General features: G+C 42.2%; 2 protein-coding genes across 6 annotated transcripts in view; one reads left to right on the top strand and one right to left on the bottom strand.

Moving 5' to 3' along the window:
• tfb1m (transcription factor B1, mitochondrial) overlaps positions 1 to 15,487 on the top strand; it is a 47,317-nt gene that overhangs the window by 27,051 nt on the left and 4,779 nt on the right. The window lies entirely within an intron of this gene.
• On the bottom strand, positions 356 to 15,124 carry LOC132893810 (claudin-20). Of its 2 annotated transcripts, none has more exons than XM_060932949.1 (2): positions 14,999 to 15,124; positions 356 to 4,391 (listed from the first exon to the last, which is right to left on the bottom strand). In XM_060932949.1, the coding sequence occupies exon 2, from the start codon at positions 4,319 to 4,321 to the stop codon at positions 3,590 to 3,592; it is 732 nt and encodes a 243-aa protein (XP_060788932.1). In that variant the 5' UTR covers positions 4,322 to 4,391; positions 14,999 to 15,124; the 3' UTR covers positions 356 to 3,589. The 2 variants fall into 2 exon arrangements, with proteins under 2 accessions (XP_060788932.1, XP_060788933.1); XM_060932950.1 differs by lacking the exon at positions 14,999 to 15,124 and adding an exon at positions 4,838 to 4,943.

Raw genomic sequence — 15,487 nt, 5'->3', positions numbered from 1 at the left:
ACAGAGCAGTTTGAGTTACAATGGGAATATGGAAGGCAGGTTAATGTTTTTTGCAATTGCATTTCATCTGGCTGGCAGCAGGGGTCTCCAAAAATTACAAATTGCTCCTTTAATCAAGAAGGAAATTGACAAAATGCAGCATGTCCTTGTGTATTTTTTTTAATGTTTTCTTTTCTGTACTCAGTGTTTCATTGTTTGTCCTACAGACGTGATGGATTTGAAAATAAAGGAATGTGTCTATAGGGATTAAAATAGAAACGACACACCAGCCTTCCCACTGCACAGCACAGAGGGGTCTGAAGAAAGAAAGAAAAACAGTTGTCAACATGGACAGTTTTATGAAACGACACTTGGCTTTTTAAAGACAAATAGTTTTATTAATAAAAAATAGAACTACTTGCACAAGCAGACTGAAACAACAGCAGAGTCACATGTAAAGCTTATTTCTCTGCAAAATCAGGAAGTGCTGAAACATCCACAAAAATAAGCTGCGTCTGTCCCCCCGAGAACCCTTCATTTAGCCACCGAACGGAACCACGGCCCGCTGCGTTCTGCTTAGGCTGCGTGAAACTCGCGTTTTAATGTGCTAATGAAAGGTACACTGCATAACATGGGCTTCGGTTTTTTTGCCTGATGCACTTCGAACACTATTTACATTTCCTCTGCTTTTTATATAGCAATATTTAACTAATACATCTGCAGTAGTGTGGCAATACACAAGTAAAGGTGTAAGGAAAAAAAGATGTCGTCTTCTTATAAAGAAGATTCACTATAAACATGCCTGGGTGCTAAAACTGAGAACTGCATATACGTGTATTCTCATCAAAAATCAAATCAGTCAAACTGGCAAGATGTATAGATTATATATAGTGTGTGAATAATATACTGCATCACAGAACTTTGCAGAAAGGAAACCCAAAGCATGAGAAATATTTTTAAAAAACCCATCCTGAAGCGGTGAATGGAAATGGCTTACGAACATGAAATGATTGCTTTGTTGGAGTTATGTAAACATCCGTATTGAACCTGACAAAATTGAGAATTTGTAAATAACATTTACATCACATAACAGGATGCTTATTTGTGCGTGCGTATATAAATACCATGGATTTGGCACATTTGCAGCTGAAACAATGGCAGTGTATGAGCAGATCAACAGGGCATGAGGAGGGGAAAAATTATTGCATCGAGTAATGCTAGTCATTATGGCGCAAACGCTGGCACCGTGGGCTGAGGGGTGGAGTAATCTGCCCCAGGAGGGTATCTCCATGCCCACTCAGCACGCCCACGGATGCCTGCGGGAGGGAGACAGTGGGCAGAGCCATCTGCTCGCCTGTGGGAATCTGCTCGAGAGGAAGAATGTGCTGTGCCATCCATCAGTGCCAGGGCTTGCTTTGCCAACTCGGAGCAACATGGAATAAATTCCTTGTCTCAGCAGAGCGGGAAGGCATGTGCATGATAAAGGCTCAGAAAGCAACCGCACACTACAATAGTACATTAACACACCTGGAAACGATAATGTTGGTAATGTACTGGATTACAAACAAACAGGGTTCTTTCTTGATATGCAAAGTAGCATCCGTATTCAGGGTGCCAACATTTATGGTAACCATAGTGATGATGGTTGCTAATCCTTTGCTTAAACCTTTTGTAGCATAACTGGACTTAAATTGCTCTTGTTGATGATGTCTGCCCCTTTTGCATATGAACGTGGAGCGAGTGAGGACTGTGTGAGAGGATGAGTGTGGCACTGAGAAATCACTGGAGCTTGAGATGAAGAGCAATCTCCTGCTGGTGCAAATCTGATGGCAGATGCACTGCTGATGGGAACCGGCCCAAATCATAAAGGGGGAGGAAAATGTGTCGGCGCCAGCGTCAATATCCGCGTCACTGCCATGAAAATTTCACCTTATTATAAGATTCTGGCTGTCCAAACTGCCTGCAATGTCCAGTGTTCTGGTCAGCTCCTCATACCCGAGTGTGTTCTGGAGGGTTCTTTGGATTGCTGAATGAAAGGGTTCTAAACAGCCGAAAACAAACACACACACACACACACACCAAGCCCACTGATTCACGCAAACCTCCAGACACACATTTGGGTGCGGGATTCAGTTTCCATAGCAGTGAGTATTGACGTAGGGTTTAAAAAAAAAAAAAATGGCATACATGCAGCTAAGTTTGTGTTGTGATGAAGCTGTAAGCAGCATGCACTGAGCAAGCTTAACCAAAAAATACATCTCTCACACAGAGACATCATGTTCTATTCTCTGTGCGCGCATGTGTGTGGGGTATCATTCCAGACCCAGCAGCCCCATTCACACACTAATCACGTTTCCCCCAAAAAACAACAGGCTCGCTATAATGTTCTAGTGTTTGTTTTTTTTCTTGTTTAGGCACAGGCAATGTGGCTATGACTCAAGTCTCTACCAGGCATTCTGCTGCATTATGCACAGGCTCCGAACAGCATGCTGAGGCAACGATCATATCAATCATTCTATCAGCTAACAAAATAAGACAAGAGATTTCATTAGTTCTACTATTACTCAAACGGACAGGGCCAGAGAGTAAAAAGAAAGGGGGGGAAATCAGGCTTTCCCATACTATTGCCTTTAGGGGACGTATTGCCGACTTGCTTTGAGCAGAGGTTACAAAAACATCGTTAGCAGCTAACTGATTGCTTTTCATATCTAATCTTTGGGGAGGGGTCCTGTGTAGAGATGCATCGATACCTGTATTGGTATTAGTACTACGCTCATTTACTCTTATTCTTTAATGTCCTGTCAATACCAGGGGACACTGTGACGAAATCCAAGAATATGAAACGACAGACGGGACAAATTGCTAGCAATATGTCTGCATTTTATGATTAATGAGGGCATACTGTAAACTGCACTCTGCGAAAAATGTCAAGAGGAGGCATTACAGCATTTTCCTCCAATACAAGTAAAACTTCTTAAACATAGCACAAAGAGTTCACCGCTAGCATCAAATACTGGTTAGGCGAGAAAAAACGTCTACAGGTAGCGCTAGGCACGTGAAGATAACAGCACGTTGTTCTTACATACAATCAGCCACTGTCAGTCATTGATGACATGGTGAAGACATGTATTTTATTTAATGCAGAAGCACGAACAAAACGCACTAACTATAGTAGCTAGCTAATTCGAGTTGACTAGCTGATGGTTATAAACAACGAGTCTAGTAGTGTAAGTGTGTAAACACGTTTTTTTTTTTATGGCCATGAATGATCCCAGGGAAGCATTAACAATGTTCCTTAATGCCTCTGATTGATTAATACTAAGTCAGTTACGCTTTCAGTATCAGAATCGGTGTTAAAATAATGGTATCGATGCATCCCCAATATATATATGTGTGTGTGTGTGTGTTGTTTCCATCGAACTAATCCACTCCCCAGGAAACGTTTTTAATATTCTCAGATGCATTTTATTTTTCATCCACTCACTCCATCACTTATCAGTTTATGCATGACTCATCCCCTCTGAAACTTTGGGAATTCCTCCATCATTTTGTGCTTGAAGAAGAGGAGGAGGAGGGTGACAGGTGTGCTGCAGTCAGTTCTGCGCTTCTGCTACACGTAGTCCTGCAGGCTGTATCCTGTCTTATTATCCAGAGGTGAGAGAGTGCAGTACTGGTGCTGGAGCTGGTCTAAGTGCTGTTGCTGAAGGAGCTGCTGTTGCTGCTGCTGGAGTAAGAGTTTATCTGGAGGCAGCAGGACAAGATCCTGAGGGCCATGGCGCTTGCCTGAGCATGACAGGCAGAAGATAAAGCCACCGGTAAAAAGCAAACCTGACGAGACGAACGCAACGTAGACCGCGCCACCTGGTTCAAACTTGTTGCTCTCGGGTACGCTGGCATCCAAGAAGCTGGCAATGACCTCATTGGTGTACCAAGACGCAGGCACCAGGCACAAGAACCCAGAAGCTACGAAGCAGACTCCAGCTGCCAGTGCGGCGTGACGTTTTGCTCTCCTACCACCGCCCCAATGTGTGCACTTAAGCCCGAGCGATGCCAGGCAGAGCCCAAGTGCGGCCAGGACGCAGGACAGCACCATGGTGGTGCGCGCCGTCTGCAGGTACGCAGGCAGCGCCAATACGGAGTACTTGAGTGTGCAGCTGAACATTCCTGTGCTGTACCAGGTGCAGTCCATCCACAGGCCCTGCATCTGCGAGATGACCGTGATGATGCTTGAGCCCACATCTGCGCTCACCTTCCAGTTGGGCAGCAGCGTGGCCACCGTGGCACCCAGGATGCCCAGCAGCGCCAGTACAAAACCGAAGATCTGCGTGCCCGTGGACGCCATCTTGACCAATCGACACCATTCACATGGGCACTTGACTCGGCGTCCTGTCCTCTTCAGCACCAGCGCCTTCCTGAGGAAACAGAGAGAACTGAATGAGTGATGGTGCGTGTCCTCCACCACCTCCCCTTAGGCACTTTTCCTTCACTACAAACAAAGGATGACGAACCACAATCTTGCTCATAACATGAGACACTGATCTTTTTGGTGCCTCTTTTGAGGAGGAGGAAAAGGAGAAACGCTGTTTGTTTATTAAACATGCAGTGTATCTAACCGGAGAGGAGATTAAAGCAAGGTACTTGACAGTGTCTCGTGCATACACACCAGGCAATCAGATAAAGTAACTGTACAGCTCCTATTTGTAGTTTTGACATCATTAAAAAGCGCTCAAGGCGAAAGAAACACGGTCATGGTATTTCTTTCACGCTGTGGATTTTAAAATGAAAGAATGAAGGACGTAACGAAGTTGAACGGTTTTGTGTATAGGAAAACAGCAGGAAGCTGTAAATGCATCCTTACCTCAGGCTGGTGCAGAGCTGCGTGCGCGCACGCGCTCACCGCAAACACAACGGAAACACGCGGTGTGAGCAGCAGTGAGGTTTAAAGCGCGCGGACACATCGTCCATATTCTCCTCAGCAGCAGCAGGAGAGGACATCGCTCTCTCTCTCTCTCTCTCTCTCTCTCTTACACACACACACACACACACACACACACACAGATGCACATCTCCTGCGTGCTGGTTTATTAACCGCTGTTTTACCCCTTTTTACCTCAGACTCGCTCAGTTGCCATGTTTAGTGGGGGGGGAATGGCTTACCAGCCACAGGAAATGCGCTATACTTCTCGAAAAAGATTAACATTCTCCTCTAATAATTACATATTTAATTTGCTTTTTAACAGTTTATAATGAATTTGGATGGATTTTAGAAACAGTCCTTTCGTGTAAAATGAATACAATCTGGCAACCCATGGTGTAAACCATTATTCATGACGAAAATTCCTAACCTTTTAACCCCAATTTAAAGTTTCCTCTTTGTTTTTTTTGTCTACATGTATGTTTTTGCTTTTCTATATTAAGACTATGCACTTTTGAAGGATTTATGTCGCAGTTATGAGCAGCCATGAAGCACCTTTTTCTTGAACAGCAGCAAGCTTAACTAGCCCTTAGGCTAATTAGGATAAAATACAATAATGTTCCAGACACACATCAGCCAAAAATGAGTGGTTTTCCATTCAGATTCTCATAATTGGTGTATATTTTGGATATAATTACCAAAATACTACCTGTGGGAGGGAATTTCTGTAAATGGTTTACATTTCAGTGCTAACCAATAATGTTTTACATCAGGTTACTTCATTTTGAGCCCACTGCATCATGGGAAGTTTTATTAGCTATACCTGGCATGTACTAGCCTAAATAAAATACAGAAACTAAATGTATCGTAAAATAATTAAACATGATTAGCGTATTTTTGTGCGCGCGCGTGTTAAACTACACAGGGTTCCCGCTGGCGCTAGTCACTGACGAACATAAGCCGTCACTGACAAAAAGAAAATTACTAGCAGTCGTCACAATGATGAATGTATATCATCGTTATCCTAAGTCATCTTTTAAAGAAATCCCTCCGTTTCCTGAAATCTAACCACAGCAAAGAGACGACAGGAAGCCAGAGTGCAAACAATGAGCATGTGCTTGTGACCAGTAAAAATCGACGACAACACACAATGACCAAATGAGTGCCAAGCTTTTGACCAATCACAGTGCATCTTAATTGGCCTGGTGTGATGGTGTAATTATCTCTGCGTGAAACAAACGATGGTGCAGTCTATGCTGGCGAATTTTTATTTATTTATTTATTTATTTATTTTCTGAGCGCGCTTCTTCAGGCACTAAAGATGATTTAAGGGCCGAAACAGCCACGGGGGAGGCACACTCAGAGCCCCGACCATCCCCGAGCACATCGGGCGGTGTCGGTAATATAGGGGTTGGTTTAAAAAAAAAAAAAAGTGAAAGTGCTGTCAGCCGGCAAACAACCTAAGGGAATTGCGTTTCAGGGCTATAACCCCTGGGTATTTTCATCCTCAAAAAAAGTAAACGATTAATAGGAAAAAAACAACTGACTTGGATGTCATCTGGGATTTTGAATGTTATACTATAATGTAGGTTAGAATTTGTGTCTTTGTGGTCCTAAAGGAGAGAGATGCAAATGAGACATGATATATTTTTATTAAACTGATGATTAATTTTACTAGTGACATTGTCAATTGACACATGCTTCAGTTTCCTGAGACGTTATGGGTGTTGATGATGATGATGATAATAATAAGGAAACAAAAACTGAAGTGAACAATATAAATTTAAAAAGAGCAGTGCAGAAATCACTAAGGAAGATTTCATGACCTTTGAATGTGTGTGGGTGATATTATCTTGTAAAGTTATATATAACCTCGCCAACCTATCGATGCCAATCACTCTTAAAAACCACAAGCCCCAGGAAAACTGGACTGAACCCCTGGTCTGTTGAATAGCTCGAATAGAAACAGCCTTGGTCTGACTAACGGTATGATGAAAACCGCAGTGTCATTCCGTGTTCGGTTCGTAAATCGACAGGAAAATCGGATTCCTTCAATGTTGTTTGTTCCCAGACACTTCTCAACTTTGTTCAATTATAAATCAGGTTTTGTGTTGAAGTAAAGGCTAGAGGGAGTCCTAATGTCTCATTTGAATGATTCTATGCTAAAATAATCTGAAATAAGCTCAAACTAAAGAGGTTTATTTTAGCTTGATGGTGCACAGGGCACCCAAAATCAGGGTCTTTCTTATTAGAAGCTGCAGTGGAGCCCAGATTTTCTCTGTTAAAGCCTAGGTCACAACCAGACATACGATTTATTTATTTTTTTTGGCCGTGCGATTTTTGGTGTTTCCCAAATCGCTGCGTTTTTTTTTTGTTTTTTTTTTGTTCGTGGAGAAAGACGCACGTTGGCCATAAGTTTGTCTTGCAACCTGAAAAAACCGTAAGCGCCCGTAGAGTTTGTTTGACATGACAAAGAACCTCTGTGGCCGGTCTGCGGCTCGAAAATCGGCACGTCACACGCACGCCCTCCGTGTGTTTCATGAGCACCCTCCGTGCGTTTCTTGCGTTTTTTGCACGTAGACCCGCCGTAGGAGCACGTACGGCCGGTTGTGACCGAGGCTTAATGGAGAGGCCTCGCTGCATCTGTACTATTATTTGAATTGTGCCAGTTTGGTTGGTATAAACCTGCATTAAGTCCACTTTGACAAGTCAGTAACTCAGAAAAAATACAGACTAAGAAAAAGTGAAGAATACGTCTTTGACTCTATTTTTCAAGGAAAAAAGTGGAGAATATTTTTCAGAACCCTGAGGGAACCCTGTCTGCAGTACTTCTGGAATTACTAAAATTTGCAGTAGCATCCATTGTTAATCTATTAATCAGGATTTCTTCTTGGTTATAAATGATTCTGTTTGGCACAATTCGATATTGTTCATTATGCATGAAATCATTATAAATGAATATAACACGGACAGTCCTTGACCTTTCATCTTGCCAGATGTTTGAGATGCTCAGTGTGTCTAAGGACTCGTCCCCTTTTTCTCTAATATCCAAGGTGAACTCGATTTGGTTTAATCCAAGCCCCCCCCCCACACACACGCGCGCGCGTACACACGCACTGTATACATGAATATCTTCCATAAACAGGGGCCTGAACTCCAAGCAGCTGCCCCCCACCCACCCCTTCTTTTCCATCTCCCTTCTGCAGGTGAGGGAGATGGGGCGATTATACGACCTTGATTCATGAATGACAAAGAGGACGGAGAGAGAGATAAAGCACACTCGGGGCTGATTTTATAAAGTTGGCATGACCAACGTAATGCGGTTAGCTTTAACTTCATTACTTGGCTCAGGTCTGTCTTGAAGTATGTGTCCCCTTTGGTCCGGTCAGTTCAGTCTTCAACGCCTTTCTCATTGATGGTGCTTTCATCCTGAGTCAATACTTGTAGTAAACTAAACACAAACCCTAGCAACAGCTCACACTTGCGCCTTCTCTTCTGTTAACAAATTCACAGGTTTCGATAGCGCAAACAATGTCTATTTTTTTTGGCTGACGTTTTGTTTATTCACTAAGGAACACCTAAGGCAGGGGTTCTTAACCTTTTTTTTCTGGCTATTTCAATCACCCATAATTCCTGCACCCTAAACCACAGCCCTAAAATAGCAATTAGTCGTATTCTAGGTCTATCATTTTTGAAAAAATTGAGAGTAGATGCACAATTGGTGCAAAGAACGGCTGGTGGTGATCTTATTAAAATTTATTGCAGCAAATAAATATAAACAGAGACTCGTATTGCTCATCACATTTAATTGTTATACATCAAGGAGGCAAAGATAACATGTGGGTTGTTATATTTACACGTTTCATGACCGCGCCAATGTAGAATGGGGTGAATGAAAAGCGTGAATGAAAAGTTTAATTTCACACAGTTGTAATTATTAATTATTCCATAATTCATGTTTATTTGCAGTATAAATAACAGTTGGTTAAAATCTTCTGCCACCCCACCGTTGAGAAGCTGTTACCTAAGGGCTGATGCTGAGAGGGTGGGGTGGGGTGGGGGATAAATATTTGTTTATTTATTTATTTATTTTTAAAAGGAATGAAGAAAACTGCTAACATGCACCAAGGGAGTGTGAAAGCATGGGGCGTTATTAAAAGCACACTGATTTTATCACCTCTTCTCCAAGGCTTCACTGGACATCATGATCCTTTCTCTAGATTTCATCGAGGCATTTTATGTCCAATTTGCATTCGCTTCATTTTCCGGACACGATTGCGCTTCTCTCACAAGAAAGCCTTTCACATTTCACAGATTTAGCTGAATATGTGATTTGTTGCCCAAGGTCACCCTCAAAGCAACCTTGTTTCCGTGTCCACACCAAACGAGTGTTCTTGTTAATATAAATGCAAATGATGTTCTGATGCAGATGTCTCCGTTTGTTGCGTTTTATTGCGCAGTCACACATTTCAAATATTGCATTCACATTACGTTCATAAATACTGTACCACTTCATTTGCTCTCCCATTGGGAAAAATCCATTTCTTTTTAACCCCTTCTCCCTTCAGACTTCGCTTAGAAATGTGTCTCAGCTGAAATCTGCAGAGATCAGGCAACACTTGCTGCTTCTCCATGCCTTGGGATGCTCCTTGAACACAGCAAGAACAAGAACTGCAGCACATCCTTCCGTTCTCCTTCTACCACAGCTAAATTACTTGTGCGTGTCTTTTGGCTGTGCCATCATGATTTACTGTATGCAGGGCTATTCTCTCAGTCCCGTCAATTCCTGTATTTTCCAGCTGGATATCGGATTGTTCGCCAGCTGTTGTGTTGAGGAATGATGGTTTCTTAGTCTTGAGGGATTTTCACCTCACTTTGGTCGTTCCCAATAACAAAAATGACAAATTACCCTTCACACTCCCTTTTGGCTAGAGGTGAAAATGGGTGAGGGGACTTTGAGAATTATCCGTTGCTAATGCAAAGGTTATTAACAAGAGGGCGTGAATGTGTATTCATAACCTAGAAACGCATTGTAACACAATTATTGGACCACATCTCTCCTGTCTTAATGATAGTTGCTCCCAAAATTGTGAACTTGTACATTTTTGCACATTTTGTAATTTGTTCAGTTTATTAAGCTTCAGAAACTGGGCCTCAGTTCTTATGGTGGATACGGGAAAAATCCTTTGTACGTTGTTTGCAGGAGCATCTCATCTCATTATCTGTAGCCGCTTTATCCTGTCCTACAGGGTCGCAGGCAAGCTGGAGCCTATCCCAGCTGACTACGGGCGAAAGGCGGGGTACACCCTGGACAAGTCGCCAGGTCATCACAGGGCTGACACATAGACACAGACAACCATTCACACTCACATTCACACCTACGGTCAATTTAGAGTCACCAGTTAACCTAACCTGCATGTCTTTGGACTGTGGGGGAAACCGGAGCACCCGGAGGAAACCCACGTGGTTTGCAGGAGCATTTACACAAGAGATGTGGTGTTCATGAAAATCCTGTTATTTGGGGGGAAAATGTCTGTATCTGACTTTCGCTCCTGAGTTAGTGGGAAATGTATGCAAAAGGTGACTCGCTAAAGTGAACCTTGATTGACCCAGTTCATATGATACAATAGACAATGAACTGCTGCGACTTTTATATGCATGTTTTAATTAGTGCTGTCAAAAATGTCGCGTTATTAACGCGTTAACTTGACTCAATTTTAACGGCGATAATTTTTTTATCGCGAGATTAACGCTCTGTGACATGATGTAGGTTTTTCATAAGCTTTTGAAACTGCCAGGAACTTGGAACAGAGACTTTGCTTAGAAAAACGATAGCAGCTAGACTGTAATGCCACGCCCCGCACAGCCAGAGTCCTCTGCCCTCCCCCGAAGAGCCACGGTGCTCGGCTTAGGTTTCGTTTTCCCATTGGTGGCTCCAGCCCGACTTTGCAGTGGCTGTGACAAGACATGTTATGCTCTGCAATAAAAAAAAAAACCCATTGGTACAACCAGTGTTCAAACTATGCCGATATTTTCGGGGGGTCCCTTTTTTCCCTGGGGGGGAGGGTGCTTGCGCTTGTCTCAGAGCGCGGATCTCCATCGCGCGCTCACTTCGGATATGCAAATGCTTCCCGTTACACACGATTGCTATGTCAATAAACATCATTTTGCCAATATTTTAGAGACCCCCCCCAACATTTCCCAAATTATGTTTTCAAGGGATCTCATGTCTGTTTCAGGGGATCTCGGATCCCCCAAGTACCCCCGTAGTTCGAACGGTGAGCAAGCCCATTCACTTTTTTATGCTGATAAGAGAATTGCAATGGTTTTTCATGTGACAAAAATGTGCGATTAAATTGCGATTAATCGCGAGTTAACTATGACAGTCGCGACATTAATCGCGATTAAATATTTTAATCGCTTGACAGCACTAGTTTTAATGTAAAGTTTAAATTGCTGGTTTATTTCAGTTGCGCGCCAATTTAATGAACATTTTGTGAAACTTGGTGAGTTTTACAACCACATCAGGAAAGTTGGGACAGTAACCTATGTTGAAATTAAGACTGAACACAATGATCTGTAAATAATCTTTGACCTGCATTGCATTCAAAATAATACAACAGCATATTGTTTTACCTCCAATCCCCCCCCCAAATTTTGATTCTTGTAACACCTTCCAAATAAAGTTGGGACAGTGAAACATTTGCTACTCTGTAATGCTGCCATTCCTTCTCACAACACTTAAAAGTTGTTTAGGGACTGAAGACACCAAGTGATGAAGTGTTTCAGGTGTTATTTTGTGCCGTTCTTCCTGCAAACAGGTCTTAAGGTGTGCAACAGTACGGGGTCATCATTGTAATATTTTCATTTCAAAATTCACCACACATTCTCTTTTGGGGACAGAGTGAACAGACACCCTCTTCTTCCACAGCCCTGCCTTTGTAATGTGTGCAGAATGTAGTTTTGCATTGTCTTGTTGAAATATTCTTGAAAAAGATGTCGTCTTGAAGGCAGCATGTGTTGCTCCAAAATCTCAATGTACTTTTCTCCATTAATGCTCCATCACAGAAGTGCAAGTTACCTTTGCCAAGGGCACTGACACAACCCCATACCATGACAGACCCTGGCTTCTGGACTTGTTCCTGGTAACAGTCTGGATAGTCCTTTCCGTCTTTGGTCCAGAGCAGTGTCTATTTCTTACAAAAAAAAAGTCCTGGAATACTGATTCTTCTGACCACAATCCACATTTTCGCTGTGTGATGGTCCATCCCAAATGCCTCAGAGCCCAGAGAAGTCGATGGCACTTCTGGACACAGTTAACATAAGGCTTCCTTTTTGCACAGTAAAGTTTTAACTGGTATTTATGGATGTAACTCCATATTGTGGTGCTTGACAAAGGTTTGCCAAAGTAATCCCAAGCCCATGTGGTTATATCAGCTATAGATGAATGACTGTTCTTGGTGCAGTGCCGTCTGAGGGATCGGAGATCATGAGTGTTCAGATTAGGCTTGTGCCCTTGCCCTTTTATGCACCAAAATTCCTCCAGATTCTTTGAGTCATTTAATGACGATATGTACAGTAGAGCGTGAAATATCCACATCCCTTCCTATCTTTCTTTTGAGGAATATCGTTATTTAAACATTTCAATAATTTTCTCACACATTTGTTGACAAACTGAAGATCCTCAGCCCATCTTTGCTCCTCAAAAACTAGGCCTTTCCTGGATACTGATTTTGTACCAAATCATGATTATAATCACCTGTTTCAAATCACATCATTATTTAATTGTCATTACTAGCCCTAAATTGTCCTCATCCCAACATTTTTGGAATGTGTTGCAGGAATGGATGTATATTAATAAGTGAAATGAAGTTGACCAACAAAACATGAAATCTTAGGTTCATACTGTCTGCAATGAAATAAGTCAAAGTAAATTTAGAAATCACTGCTTTCTTTTTAAGTTTATATTAATGATGAAATAAAGCAATCTAAAACAAATCCATGAATTAAGACAAAGACTCGCTGTTTAATTGGGACAAAAGGTATCATCCTGTAAAAGGAAGGGGTGTGTGTGAGAGAGAGAGAGAGAGAGAGTCTAGCCAACACGCTGCATTACTGGAAGCTTTAGCGTATGTCATGCTTAGGCAGTGCTCTTTCGCTGTTTAGTCATCGTTTGTAGTTTTCAGCCCTCTATGCTCTTTGCCGTGTATGGAATTTTGTGGGTGTGGCTAAATGTAAATCAGCTGTACTATGAATACACTTGGTCATTTACAGATGATGGGTGTTTATGAACGTGATCAGCAAAAAAATCAGCAAAACTTGTCATTTTTGTTTCTCATTTTGCTTTTTTTTTGCTTCAACAGCATGTCAGTCTTTTTATTCCTCTTGTACCACATCATTTTGCCAAGTGATAAAAAAATCATACTTTTTTTTTATCCATCCATAAAATAAATTACTTCCTGTTCTCATGTGCATTATAGCAGCTATAAAATCATTCCCTCACCATCCTTTCTTTTCTTTAAGGAATAAGATTAAAAAAAAAAAAAAAACACGTCATGCTCTGATGACCTGGCGACTTGTCCAGGGTGTACCCCGCCTTTTGCCCGTAGTCAGCTGGGATAGGCTCCAGCTTGCCTGCGACCCTGTAGAACAGGATAAAGCGGCTACAGATAATGAGATGAGATGAGACGTCATGCTCTCAAAAAACTGCAAAGCATCAAGTCTCCTGTCCTGAAGATTTCAGAAAATTTGGCTACAGCTTTACCTCTGACTATTACAAAGCACTGACACTGGAGACTCCTTCCATAAACGTTACAGAAACATCTCCTTACAGAAAAGTTCATCATAGTATCCATTACATTTTTCTTTGTTCGGTAACATGTCTAATCCATTTATAGAAACTGAATCGACACATTCTGACCAGTCCAGAATTCAGCAGTGCTGTGGTAGATGAAGTAATTCGGTGTTTGCGAATCAGTCTATGCTTCTCATTTTGGATCTTTAGACCACATAAAGCCAAAGAACATATAATAAGGAAGTGAAGGAAATGAAATGGCTGCTCATAAACAAGTTCAATAGTTTTAGAATCTAAAGTTTTTTTGGGTTTTTTTATAACATGAGATGTAAATGTAGTCTTGTTTTATAATTGGTCCATTTGGAAAAGTAATTTTATTAGTGTTTGCTTGATTTTTTTTTTTTTCCTGTCTTTTTAAATCCACATATGAAACGAAACCCTGGAATTCATGGTCCAGTGCGCATATTTGTTGAAACAAAAGGACAATAAACCGGTCGAGAGAGAGAGAGAGAGAAGGTCTTGGGTGGATTAATGAGTCATTCTCAGAGTTACAAATCACTTAAAAGCAGAATATCTTAAAGGTGGCACGACATTGATTTAAGATGGTTTTCCATGAGCTCAGGTTATCAGGAGTGGATTAATGGCGAGAGCAGGATGCATTACTACAGAGCGAGCGAGTGAGACCGTGAAGCTGCTGTGTCATAAATCACACTCCAAAGTGACTGGGATGGTTCAGATGGCAGAAATGCTGCTGCATGTATCGCAATATCAACACTGCCCCCATCCCTTCCCCCAACACACGCACGCGCACACCGCCTACAGAATATATATGGTGTAGTTGCTCCAGGAGAGATTCTATAGGAGTTAAAGAGCTGCCTTTACCTGCTCCGGTTAGGTTTTGTTTGTTTTTGTTTTGTTTTAATTCGCATTGATTTGATTGTACATGTCATTTTCTAATTAAAGCGACGATGCCGGCAGCGTGCGACGCTTTGCATCTCATCCTTTAAGTTGTAAGGAGAAGTGCAGAGCTGATGAAGGGGTTTGTGCTTCACTGCAGCACACAAAAGTTAACCATGAGCCGGTGCAGAGCCAAGCAGCGTCTATCTCCGACAAATAAATCAACGGCAAATCAATTTTGGCTGGTTTTTTTTTTTTTTCTGCAGATCAAGTTTTTCCCATCCCTTCCAAATTCTCATCATGCCAACACTGAATTAAACGGAGAGGCAGAAATGAAAACAAGACGCCTCCCCAGTTCAGCAGTACACAACACACTGAGAGTAGCAGGAAAGAAGACGACTCTGCAGACGTACCTGTTTGAGATGTAGTTGATGATTGTCGTCTTGGCGTTAGCATGTCCGTATCCGTTTTCCCTGAGTCCTGAGGTTATCCCTCAATCTATCCACCGGGGAGCAGTGACAAAACAGCCCATATGGTGCTCTTCATTCACGAGAAAGAGGATACAGAAATTTACACTCCTCTGCTCAAGCGCTTGTGCACGGTTCCTTTTTTTTTATTGCTCACAATGAAGGGAAGAGCCGTGCCTCAGAGAGGAGGGAAAAAATGAGGCGGTGAGGGAGGGAGATCTGAGGAGGAGCGCGGCATCGTTCTGCTCTGCTCTGCTGTGATTATTTCAACAGTTTGTCATATCAGCTTAGTGCTGACTGGAGGATTGGGGAGAGAGAGGGAGACAGAGAAACATAAAGATAAGTCTGGGCCAAATGTTGGTTCACCCCTTTATCAATCCTCGCATTAAATCAGTCAGGAATATTTGGTGCCCCTGGTTTACTGGAGGTAAAAAT

Source organism: Neoarius graeffei, chromosome 11 (assembly GCF_027579695.1).
Source record: "Neoarius graeffei isolate fNeoGra1 chromosome 11, fNeoGra1.pri, whole genome shotgun sequence".
Lineage (NCBI taxonomy): Eukaryota > Metazoa > Chordata > Actinopteri > Siluriformes > Ariidae > Neoarius > Neoarius graeffei.
This window is presented reverse-complemented; position numbering and strand designations above follow the sequence as displayed.